The following is a 13459-nucleotide window of genomic DNA, read 5'->3' on the forward strand; positions in this document are numbered from 1 at the left end:
TCAGTTTCATGCAGGACTGATGGTGTAAACCCAGTGTTTTTTTATGGGAGTTGATAGCACATGGAGAGGTGTGTGGTGATACAGTTGCTATATTTCTTTCAAGACAACTTAAAGTCCTAACAACATTTGGGTTGACACTAAAGTCAGACAGAAAGTCTCCACTAAAAAGTGGAAGCTGTTATACCTGCAACAGGAAACAGTTCAGAACGAGATGTCATAAAATCTCATGTAGGGGTAATTTTTAGTCAGCTCAATAGTTTTTGTCTGCAAAGTGTATTTTAGAATTCAAAAACTGAAACGTAAAAAGCACATTACATTTTACCCTGAACACTGCTTTCCTTTTCAGAGACAAAGCCCTTAAAGAGAAACTTACACTTTGTTTGTTGATCTGTGCATGAACAATGTCTGTTGGCTCTGAGTCAACAGACATATGCCAAGTGTTTGCTTGTGGTTTTGAGATGTATATCTAAGAGTGAATATAAGTGCAGGACTGAGGCTTATTTAGCACATCCACTCTGTAAGGCTGAGGTTATAGTCTGACACTGACAAGAAGAGAAGATATCCTACAATATTTGTGACATAAGATTCCTGATCATCTTCCATCCTTCCTTTTATTAACTGCTGGTCACTTTGGGTCTTCTGTTTCCTGCAGATACTAAAGATCACCATGATGAAGCTGATGACTGCTTCTGCACTTCTCTGTGCAATGGCGACCCTGACCACTGCTGCTGGTGAATATTATTGTATATTTCTTTTATCATACTGTAAAGGCAGGGAACAACACAGATGCAATAATTTTGGCTTCTTAGTGCTCTGATTACTTTGAGATAATATTTAGTATGTCTGGTTAACCTGAACTGAAAATTTAAATTCTAAACCGCCATAAAAGCCTCTAGAGTTTCTATCTTTAACCTCAACCATAACAAACAACTTTCCTAAATATGATATGTCTATTTTTCTTTTTTCAGAATTACTTGGAGGCAGTTGTTGGAATACATATTTGCTCATACAAAGAACATTTTAAATATATAGTTTAAACACCACATAATATTATCATGTTAATCTGCAAAGTCTGTGGTAAATACAATGATGTTAAAGGCTTATTTGATCAAATTAAACCAAACATATCTAATAATTGTTTTGTTTTTTTTATTCAGATTCTAATTATGAATATCGTAAGCAGTAGGGGTGCAACAATACTCGTATTGATTTTGAACCGTTCGATACAGTGCTTTCGGTTTGGTACGCATGTATCGAACAATACAATTTTTTACATTTATTTTATCAACTTTTCTTCTGACAATGCTGTCTGTGTTGAGCGCTCAGTGGATCTGCGTTCGACTACTCCACCTAGGCTGCACTGTCGAGTGCAGATCCACTGAGCGCAGCGCAAGCTAGGAAGACAGAAGCTAAGCTCATTGCAACATGGCAAATTGAACCTCCCCCACCCTCATTCAGATCTGGCCTTTGGAACTATTTTGGTCTTCATGTGAAGTATGACCCTGAAGGTAAGCGCGTCATGGACAAAAGTAAAACAGTATGTCGGATGTGCCACGCAACGCTCAATTGGTGGGAACTAGTGCGTTAGCGCAGTTAGCTTGTTAATGTGTTGATGCCGTCCAGCCCCACTCACGGGGTGATCCGCGGTAACTTGTTAACGGAGATTTGCCGCATTATGGCGTTAATATCATTTTAACGAGATTAACCCTGACAGCACTAGTGGGAACACAACAAATATGACTGCACATTTACGCCGACATCATCCTAGTGCAAAGACAAGTGGAAGCAGACAAAAACAACAAGCACGTGTGCTACAAACTTTACCCGAGTCATTGCCGTTAGCACATGATTCTCCTTATGGGGACCTGATATGTTTAATATGCTGCTGAGAATATAGCCCAGAAGAAGGGTACAGTATAGCTTTTATTTTGGAAAGAGCCATTTCTCTGTAATAAACTCTCTTTTCCAAAGATGAGCGATTTCTCGATCAGATAGATTTATTGTTTTTATTATTTTGTTGTTTCAGCGACATTAAATTTAAAAACTGTACTTTTGAGTTAAAATATATATTTATAATTTCAATAAATGACAAATTAAAAAGGCATGAACATTTTTTTGTATTGAAAAAATATCGAACTGTGACACCAAAGTATTGAACCGAACCGTGAATTTTGTGTATCGTTGCACCCCTAGTAAGCAGTACTAGTGTCAATGAAACCAGTTAATCACATACAATGACTCAATTCAAAATCATGTTGTTTGTCAATAGGAGAATGGTATCTTGTCAAGAAGTCCCCATCTTGTCCCTGTGGTTGGACTGAGTACTACGACCAGTGCTTCATCTATGTTGCTAAGCCCATGAGCTGGGCTCAGGCTGAGGTAATATCAGTGATTATCACCAACCAGTTTCTTGCAGTCTCACTCTTTTGGTCACTAGCCAGTAGTGATGTGTCGGTCGCGAACAAAACGGCTCTTAGAGCCGGATCTTTGACGTGAACGACGCGAACCGGCTCCTTATCGCGAGCCGTGTTTTTTTTTTTTCTTTCTCTCACCCTCTTTCTCGCACTTTTTTTCCGCTTCACTCAGCATGCGAGCCTTGTGCTTTGCGCTGGGAAGAGGGGGGAGGGGCGGTAGTTACACTCTTAGTAGCACAGGAACCGAGCGGGAGGGAGAGACAGAGAAAGAGAGCCAGGGACAACAACGTCACATTAGAAAGGTATAGTAATCATCCACAACTATTTTCAGTTGCAGATGATTAAGGATTCAGAAAGTTTATTCATGCAGGTCTATATGACAGAGAATATGGATGTTCTTGTTGTTTTGATATTTTAATTTATATTTTATTGTATTGTGGTTTGCAGTGTTTTGTGTTTTTTCACTTTACATTTGTTTAAAAGGAAAAAGCTGAAAATTTAAATAGTTAAAAGTTGAAATGTGAATAGTTGGTTTTTGTATTATATGATTTATTACATTTTATGTGGAGTGAATAAATAAAAGTATATTTACGGTGGCCCCTAGAGACAAAGCACGTACAAACTTCAAAACACGTACGAACTCTGAAGCACGTACAAACTCCAAAACACGTACAAAACACAACAGAAGTGCTCCAGGATGCTAGGTGCAGTGTTGATCTTTTGTTACCTAGTGGCTACACAAGCCAGCAAGTACCAATGACCGGGTTTGATGTGTGGTAGTAACAGGTAAATGAACATTTTTTTAATTATTTGAATATATATGAGTGCCTGTGTGTAAATACACATATGCTTTCAATTGTGTAATTTAAGTGATCTAGGTAGCTCTGTTTTGGAAGTTCAGTTAACGCTAGAAAAGTGTTTTGGAGTTTGTACGTGCTTTGTCTCAAGGGGCCACCGCATATATTTATATATAAACATATATAAATAAAACCACTTTTTTTTTTACATTAGTAATTCCTTTTGTGCATAATTTTGTATTGTTGTTAATAATAAATTAATTAAAGCAACAAAACAGCCGAAAGAGCCGGCTCTTTTTAGTGAGCCGAGCCAAAAGAGCCGGTTCTCTAAAAAGAGCCGGAAATCCCATCACTACTAGCCAGAGCTCGTGGCCATAGGTCAGGGTAGAAATGTAATACTGAATAGACACCTTTGCGTTTACGCTATACATGTTCTGCCCTCGCACTTAACTAGGCAGATAGATAACTGTCACGGTTCTGGGTCCGTCGGACCCAGTATTTTGAGTTTATTGTGTTTTGGTTTCATTTTGCATCATGGATTGTTTTCTTGTTCTCTTGTTGTGGTTGTGATGATTATTGTTTGAGTTTCATGTTTCTGTTATCCATGTTTTAGGAATTGTGGTTTCATGTATAGTTCAGTTCCATGTGTCATTTTCTGTCTCTCTGTGTTGAGTCCGTGTCTCTGAGTTGTGATACATGTTTCCTGTTTTATTGTGAAAGTCTTTGTCTTATGTTAGTGTGTGCAGCTTTGTTCCCCATGTCTCGTTAGCCCTGATCTCTCCCAGCTGTGTCACCCTCCTGTTGCCGATTCCCCCATTACTACCCTGTGTATATAAGCCCTGTGTTTTCCCATGCTTGGTGTTGCGTCGTACCATCAGATTATGCCTGTGTGTTTTTTGGTCTCAGTGTTCAGTCCTCACTTCATGTTTTGTTTTCTTGCCAGCAATAAAGCTGAGGTTTCTGAGTTGCATTCCGTTTTCCGAGTCCTGCATTTGGATCCTCATCTCTGCCTGCCCGCAGAGATGCATATATATATATATGCATATATATATATATATATATATATATATACATATATATACACACACATATATATATATATATATATATATGCATATATATATATATATATATATATATATATGCATATATATATATATATATATATATATATATGCATATATATATATATACACACATATATATATATATATATGCATATATATATGCATATATATATGCATATATATATGCATATATATATATATATATATATGCATATATATGCATATATATATATATATATATATATATATATATATATATATATATATATATGCACCTGATTTCTATAATCCATTCGATTCCGGTTTTCAAAGTCCCGATTCGGTTCAACTTAGCCTCAGACAGTCAGAAATATTATAATTCTGATCATTTATCAGTACTGACTTCATCAGAATTGTGAACATCACAGCAGATGCCTTTGTGTGAAAGTAACTGAGAATAAAACACAGAAAAACATGAAGGAGATTTTCCTGGTCTGGCTTTTTATAGCAGATAACCTTAAGCTTGAAACCTGGATCCCCCGTAGCCGGTTACCAAGATTACGTGAAGTACCCTCAGAAGGTCTGCTAGATGATATTAATGCAGCACTACGGACGATACCTACAGCCACGATTACCGACACTAACAAACTGATCTACAATACGGCAGCAGTGATCAGTGAGATGCTTGGCTACAAGCTGAACAGCCACAAGGGGCAGTACCCTCCATGGAGAAGGAGGCTAGAGAGCAAGATCAAAGCAGCACGGAGGGAGGTTAGCCAACTAACGGAGTTGCAGAAAGGTGCGGCAAAGAAGGTGCATAAGAAATACAGCAAACTGTCCATACCTGAGGCCTTGGAAACTGCCAAGCAAAGACTCACAGCCTTGGCCAGCCGCTTGAGGAGGTACACCAGAGAGATAGAAGGCAGGAGAATAAACCAGCTGTTCTCCACAGAACCAGCAAAGGTGTACTCTCAGTGGCAAGGGAACAATAAGAGAACAGCACCACCAAGGCTGGAGACGGAGCAATACTGGAAGAGCATATGGGAGAAGGACGCAACCCATAACGGCAATGCTCAGTGGCTAGTGGATCTGAGGGCAGACCATAGCGACCTCCCTGAACAGGGACCAGTAACCATCACAGTGGCAGATATCCAAGAAAGGGTCTCCAGTATGAAGAGTTGGACAGCACCAGGGCCCGACATGGTTCACGCCTACTGGCTGAAGAAGCTGACTGCACTCCACGAGCTTCTGGCAGCACAAATGAACCAGCTGCTAGTTAACGAGAGACACCCGGAATGGCTAACCGAAGGTCGAACGGTCCTGATCCCCAAGGACCCCAAGAAGGGACCGGTCCCATCCAACTACCGACCAATAACCTGCCTCAGTACTACATGGAAGCTCCTGTCAGGCATCATATCGGCTAAGATGAACAGGCACATGGGTCAATACATGAGTGGGGCACAGAAAGGGATTGGCAAGAATACCAGAGGTGCAAAACACCAGCTACTGGTAGACAGAACAGTCAGCCGAGACTGCAAGACCAGACTGACCAACCTGTGCACTGCCTGGATTGATTACAAGAAGGCCTATGACTCAATGCCCCACAGCTGGATCCTGGAATGGTTAGAATTGTACAAGATCAACAGGACCCTAAGAGCCTTCATCAGGAACTCAATGGGGATGTGGCGTACAACACTAGAGGCCAACTCCAAGCCCATAGCACAAGTCACCATCAAGTGCGGGATCTACCAAGGAGATGCTCTGTCCCCACTGCTGTTCTGCATAGGCCTGAACCCCCTCAGTGAGATCATTAACAAGACTGGCTACGGATACCGACTACGGAACGGAGCAGTTGTCAGCCACCTCCTGTACATGGATGACATCAAGCTGTATGCCAAGAGTGAACGAGACATCGATTCACTGATCCACACTACCAGGCTATACAGCAATGACATTGGAATGTCGTTCGGACTGGAGAAGTGTAGTCGAATGGTAACGAAGAGAGGGAAGGTAGTCAGAACTGAGGGGATTGAACTACCAGAAGGCAACATTGCAGACATAGAGGACAGTTACAAGTACCTGGGGATCCCGCAGGCGAATGGGAACCATGAAGAGGCCGCTAGAAAGGCTGCAACCACCAAGTACCTGCAGAGGGTCAGGCAAGTCCTGAGGAGTCAGCTGAACAGTAAGAACAAGATCCGGGCCATTTACACCTACGCCCTGCCCGTGATCAGGTACCCTGCTGGGGTAATAGGCTGGCCAAAGGAGGAGATAGAAGCCACTGACATAAAGACAAGAAAGCTCCTTACCATGCATGGAGGGTTTCACCCCAAGTCCAGCACCCTGACGCTGTACGCTAAGTGGAAGGAAGGGGGCCGGGGACTGGTGAGTGTCAGCACCACAGTCCAGGATGAGACAACGAACATCCAAGAATACATTGGGAAGATGGCCCCAACTGACCGAGTGCTCAGTGAATACCTCAGGCAGCAGAAACCCAAGAAAGAGGAGGGAGACGAGGAACCATCATGGAAGGACAGGGCCCTGCACGGTATGTACCACCGGCAGATAGAGGAGGTGGCTGACATCCAGAAATCCTACCAGTGGCTGGACAAAGCTGGACTGAAAGACAGCACAGAGGCACTAATCATGGCAGCACAAGAACAAGCTCTGAGTACAAGATCCATAGAGGCTGGGGTCTATCACACCAGGCAAGACCCCAGGTGCAGGCTGTGTAAAGATGCTCCAGAGACAATCCAGCACATAACAGCAGGGTGCAAGATGCTAGCAGGCAAGGCATACATGGAACGCCATAACCAAGTGGCCGGCATAGTGTACAGGAACATCTGTGCCGAGTATAACCTGGAAGTCCCGAGGTCAAAATGGGAGATGCCCCCCAAGGGTGGTGGAGAATGACCGAGCTAAGATCCTGTGGGACTTCCAGATACAGACGGACAAAATGGTGGTGGCTAACCAACCGGACATAGTGGTGGTAGACAAACAGAAGAAGACGGCCGTAGTGATCGATGTAGCGGTTCCGAATGACAGCAATATCAGGAAGAAGGAACACGAGAAGCTGGAGAAATACCAAGGGCTCAGAGAAGAGCTCGAGAGGATGTGGAGGGTGAAGGTGACGGTGGTCCCCGTGGTAATCGGAGCACTAGGTGCGGTGACTCCCAAGCTAGGCGAGTGGCTCCAGCAGATCCCGGGAACAACATCGGAGATCTCTGTCCAGAAGAGCGCAGTCCTAGGAACAGCTAAGATACTGCGCAGGACCCTCAAGCTCCCAGGCCTCTGGTAGAGGACCCGAGCTTGAAGGATAAACCGCCCGCAGGGGCGAGATGGGTGTTTTTTTTATATATATATATATATATATGTATATATATATATATATATATATATATATATGGAGTAAAACTACTGCTAATAACTAAATTTGTATTAATTGTGGTTAATATAAAATGCAACATTGATTTATACGTTTACCAATTGAAAGAAAAAAAAATATTTTTTTTGGCAATTCTGCTGTCTCTTCACTGTAGATAAACTGTCAGTCCATGAATGCAAACCTTGCATCTGTGCACAGCCTTGAGGAGTACCAGAGGATTCAGAGTCTGATATCTGATGCTACTCAGCAGAATGGACATGCTTGGATTGGAGCTTCGGATGGAATAAAGGTATGCTAACATACATAAAGTTATTTACCAGGAAATTAAGAAAAACAAGAATAAAAAAGAATTCCATATGCAAAAAACAAAAAGGTTTTTTTTTTATGCCTTTATAGACAAAAGACGAAAGACAACTATCAATGTGCCTTTTTTAGAAAGCATAATTTATTATTTTGTGTTTCCCAGGAAAAGGTTTGGTTTTGGAGTGATGGGACACCTCTCAAATACACAAACTGGTGTACTGGACAGCCTGATAACTTTCAGGGCAATCAGAACTGTGCATATGTAAATTTCTCAGGTAAATCACTGTGTGGTCATGATAAAATGATCATGTGTTTACTTAGCACTAACTAGGTTTTTGGTACTTACAGACAACAAGTGCTGGGATGACGGTCACTGTGAATCTGTTATTCCATCTGTCTGCGCCAAGAAAATCTGATGAAAGCACAAATACTTCACACAAGATATCACCTGAAGAATCTGTGTGTCATTATACATCTTTTATCTCCTTTATTGCTGTAATGCTACGCAAGGAATGAAGCGACAAGTAACAAGAGCTGGGTTGTCTCTTAAAACAAGAGAAATGAATTTGTTGTGGAAAGAATGCTTTTCGCACAGTTTCATTTAGATGTAGACTGAACTCTTATCTCTCATCTTCTAAATCAATAAAGAAAGAGCATTGAATGAAGGTGTGTGTGAAGAGAAAAGTTATTAGAAAGGCAAATGAAGTCACACTCAGATATCTAATTTTTTTACATGCGCATGGGCGGTCAGTCCGATCTGCTCTGCTGTCAAAGTGCGCACAACAGATGTGACAGAAAAACCGCCCAGGGCTCTCAGCGCATTCTTTATTTATACTCCAAGTGAGCTTTCAAGGAAGTGGGAGTGGTATGTTCAGTATACAAAAACGTTTCCATAATAGGAGAAACCTTTAGCTTGTCTGTTGAAATAGGAGATAGCTTGGTATGTATAGAAACTTAAACATTTCCTTAAAAGGAGAGTGAGAGAGGGGGGTGACCGTTAACTCAGGATGTAGTATGTATGTCACCGCATTCCTCTACACATCTGGTTCCACTTTCCTTTCCTGTGGTGGTTCCAACTCACAAGCTCTCCTATCTTAAATGAAGCTACAACTAAACAATAATCACAAAACTAAAAAATCTCTTATCATTCCCTCCTGTTTGTAGCGATTTTAAGCAAATACATCAATGTGTTTCAGACACAGACCCTACATTGTGAGTGCTTTCGGTCTGGTCGTCATAAAATGTGTATCATTCAAACATAATCATTCATCACATTTGTTTCATACTCATCGTCTTCTCCTTCTTCGTCGTCTGGCACAGTGACATATGCAACAAGAGATTGGGATATCATTCTTGATACCATTCCTCTTACACAGGGGATAATGAATGTAGTAAAGATACAAAACATAATAAGTATTAGGCCAATAAACATTAAAACCTTAAACATCAGTGTTCTCCATGAGCCGCTCATAAACCAATTCCACCAATTACTTTGTGAATTTGCCCAATCGGTTACCTGTGCCTGTTGAACGTTTCTAAGTAATTGTAGAGCATTTGTCATATTATCAGAATGCACATTGTCTGGAATATATGTACAACAAGTTATATTAAACAAAACACAGTCCGCGCTTTTCTGCCAAGATCATGTCCAGGGCAACTCGGTGTTGCATAACAGTTATTCTTATGGCATCAATTTCCTGATTTTGCTCTTTGTTGATGCTGGTCGATGCATTTAAAAACAGTCCAAAACTATAGTCCAATAGTCAGGAGGTCGCTGTGGTTTAGGACAATTCCTAAATATTGATAACCTAGACTGACAAAGCTTGCTGCGCATGTCACTTGAATCATGTTCATAAGTCTGCCATATAATGTAGCATGCTGTGTTGTAGCAGGCATGTGTGAGCATATATAACAATCTTTGTCTTCTTTGCGATTATATATATATATCTATACCAGGCGTTGTTCATCCAGGGATGGATGTGGTCCTGTGTCACTTCAGTCAGGTGTGAGTTGTCATATGTCCATGCTCTTCTATGCATGTTGGCTTCTTGATCCTTTAAGTGCATCAGGGTCCATGCTGTAAGCAGCAGGGCCAAGGTGGTAAGCAGAATAATCTTCATGATGACCAGACACACCGATTTACTCTGGTGAGTAGACTACAGGCGAGAAGTAGAAGGCGGGATATACCCAATCAGCCCTCCCTTCACTTGTAGATCACCAAAGAGTCGGGGTGGTGGTGTCTTTAGGTTGTGCTGTCACTCACTTCCATTTTTGCAATGGCTCTGGTGGATCCAAGAGGGCCTCTCAGCGATTTTGCAAGCTGTTGGCGTCGTTAGGAGTACTTGGTATGGACCTTCCCACCGGGATGGGTTCCAATTCTTTCTCTGGAGTACTCATATAAGGACCCAATAGCCTGGTTTTAATCTGCAAGAGACTTGAGAAGCGTCGCACGGCAGTTCAAAACAATATCCCTATTTTCTACTAGTTTTGCCATTCATTCTACTAAAGTTGTCTTTCTAACAGATTTATCTATTGGTTCATTTTCATCAATTCATGCATCTTTTCACTGAGATCTGATTCAAACTATCTTACTTCTGATTCTTTCCAAAAATAATTTCACATGTAACATTTTATATATGTGTGTTTTCTATTTTTGTTTACCTCTTTATTGTGATCTGGTGGACATCTCTAAACACCATCATAAGTTCAGACTTCAATTTCAACCCAATTATACTCCTCTGGGCTTCACCTTCCCACTGGCCCCTGTACCCTTCTCAAAGTGTCCTTTGTTGTCTTAAATCTCCAGCAAACACAATCTGTTTCTTCTCTGTTTCTTCCTTTTAGATTAAGTCCCAGCCAGGCAAAATATCACATTCAGTGCCTTTAAACAGTCATGTCACACTGTTCTTACCAGCCTGCTGTTAATTCTTCAATTCCACGATATTCTGTTGGTTTTCATCAGGAGATTGACTGTCCTTTGAGCTTCTTTTCAGGATCGGGACAAGTGGGAGGTCAAGCTATAAAATTTTAAGCCAAACTTTGGCTTGTTTTCTCCCAATTATGTTAATTTATGGTTTTGCTGCTATGCTCAAAATTCTAGGTTGAGAAAAGTCCACCTTTATTTATTTGTGACCTATATTGACACACTAAACCATACCATTAATATCATTTTCATTTCTTTTCTTAAAGCCTCCATTTGCTTCATCTGGCTAGAGTCTGTCTCTTCTGTTTTTCTCTCTGGGTGCTCACTCCTTATATGGGCATGCAAAGTTCCTGTCACACACACACTTCCTGTTACTCTCTTTTGTGTTTCTACAGGCTAATCAAACTCATTTTGTATTTACAGTCTACAAACCCTCTGTAATTCTACTAACTTCTAATCTAAAATGTAACGTCATTCACACAATAATTTCATAATCCTCTCACACACACTGCCTTTTAAATAAACTAAACTCTTTGCATTTTTATCTATTTCAGACATTTTCTGAGTCTCTGTTTTATGGTGCTGTTAGTTCTCTCTACTAACCCTGCACTCCATAGATGATAAGCACAATGATTTCTTATGCTGAATCCTAGTGCTTCAGAGACCTTACTGATCACATCATTGACAAAATGTGTCCCATTGTCTGATCTTATCAGAGAAGGGATACCATATGTTGGAATAAAATGATTACATAAACATTTTGCAATGGAGATTGCCTCTGCTTTCACTGGATATATCTCTGGTCAGTTTGAAAACACATCTATGATCACTAAGGCATATTTTAATCCTTGACATTCATTCAATTCAATAAAATCCATGTGGATGGTGTGGAGAACTGGCCTCTCTTAGGTCTTAAGTTTCCTTGTGAGTTGTGTTTTTGACAGAATAGGCATGTTCTTACAAATTTTTCGCTGAAGTTTCAAAATTTATAGTGTAAAAGTATTATTTATCTATACTATATTTCCCTCCTGTTGACACATGTATTACTTCATGTGTCACTACAGCCACTATCCTGTGTAACGACTCTGGTAATATTGGTTTTCCATCACAGACCATTAAGTCATCTTTCAGTTGTGCTCCACATTTCAGCCACTTGTTCTGTTCAGTGATTGTTGCAGCTTTTTGTTCGGTTTTTAGTACATCAAGTGGTATTTGTGTACAATGTTCGGATGTTAGAAGCGTTATCGTTTGTTGTGCAGCCCGCTTTGCTGTTTGATCTGCAAAATTATTTCCTTTTGTGACAATAAAATTGTCTTTTTGATGTGCTGCACATTTACAAAGTGCCAATTGTTTTGGCAAGCTAATCACTTCCAATAAGATTTTTAATAAGCTGCCGTGTTGCACGGGGTTATCCGTAGAGGTGACCATACCTCTGTTATGCCAAATTTTGGCAAAGTGGTGCACTGCTGAAAAAACAAACTGGCTGTCAGTGTACATATTTATATTTTGGCCTGCGTGCAATTCATATGCACATATGACTGCATACGTGCAGCCGACTCTTTTACTGCCTCTGCTGCGGCTGCATAGGCTTACATATGCAGGCAGGCCTGACGCTACAGAGTCTAATTTACACGAGTCTAAATTTCACCAGGAATGTTAACGAGCGTTGTTTTTCTCCAAATGCCTGTGTTATCACAGCTTCCATATAACCTGCTCCTCTATCTACACGTAAGTAGAAAGGCTTATCATAGTCAGGCAGTGCTAAAACTGTATCTGTCTGTAATGCCTATTTTTAAATAACTGAATGCTTCTTTTGTCTTCTCTATAGATGCAACATTACATTTTCACTTAATGCATTTTTAGATATTTTCTAGTTTTTCAAAGAATCCACCCATCTCACACATCTTACACATTTCAAACTTTGAAGTTAGGTTTTTTTTTTTATATATATATATATATATATATTTTAAACTTTGAATTGCTCACAGTTCTAAAACTAGGCATTTGTAAATCATATGCCTAATCACTATGTGTCACTGTGATCCACAAGTATGGTCACAAATTCACTTCCAAATCAACAAAATAAAATAATCAAACAAAACAGGAAACATACATGAGTCGGGACACAAAGAGAAAAATGCTGCTACTAAAACAGAGCAGAAGTGTGAGGGAAAAACTGAGCTCACAGACAGCTGCTGTTGTTGGCTTTTAATGCAGCTTCTGCTCTAAAAACAAATAAATAAAAATAAAAGAAAATGTGTAACATGCTCATCAACTTAGCGGTGTTCACTTATTTAATTCAACTTCTCAATCCTGTAGCTTTAGCTGTTGTCTACAGGGTTTGGCTTATTAGTTGTTATTATAGGTGTGCTCTATATCTCAGTAATATTTTATCCAGGATAAATGACAGATGTTTAAGCAGGTCAAGTGCCTCTATGCACGTAATTAGTTTAGATAGTTTCTTTATTTTCTTCATCTCATGTGTCATTATACTGAGTTTGAGCAAACCTTAAGCTTGATGCAGATTACTTCATAACAATCATCCACTTCACATCATAACTGACTAGGTTGCTTCTCATTATTAATATTAT

The 13459-nt window shown here is 40.3% G+C and overlaps 1 protein-coding gene across 1 annotated transcript; it reads left to right on the forward strand.

Moving 5' to 3' along the window:
* Nucleotides 1-511: 511 nt before the first annotated feature.
* LOC146390185 (ladderlectin-like) lies at nt 512-11412 on the forward strand. Its single transcript, XM_084923216.1, has 5 exons — nt 512-731; nt 2270-2379; nt 7797-7931; nt 8109-8220; nt 8294-11412. Exons 1-5 carry the CDS (start codon nt 668-670, stop codon nt 8359-8361), a joined length of 489 nt encoding a protein of 162 aa, XP_084779342.1. The 5' UTR covers nt 512-667; the 3' UTR covers nt 8362-11412.
* The last annotated feature ends 2047 nt before the right edge of the window (nt 11413-13459 follow it).

This window comes from Perissodus microlepis, chromosome 3, assembly GCF_051167445.1.
Source record: "Perissodus microlepis isolate ML-2025 ecotype Zambia chromosome 3, ASM5116744v1, whole genome shotgun sequence".
In the NCBI taxonomy this organism is placed as follows: Eukaryota; Metazoa; Chordata; class Actinopteri; order Cichliformes; family Cichlidae; genus Perissodus; species Perissodus microlepis.

Excerpts from the sequence above, each read along its gene's own strand:
- LOC146390185 (XM_084923216.1), top strand. The coding sequence starts at position 668 with ATGATGAAGCTGATGACTGCTTCTGCACTTCTCTGTGCAATGGCGACC. Across the intron at positions 7,932-8,108 it reads GAGCTTCGGATGGAATAAAG|GAAAAGGTTTGGTTTTGGAG; the intron begins GTATGCTAACAT and ends TGTGTTTCCCAG. Across the intron at positions 8,221-8,293 it reads TGCATATGTAAATTTCTCAG|ACAACAAGTGCTGGGATGAC; the intron begins GTAAATCACTGT and ends TGGTACTTACAG.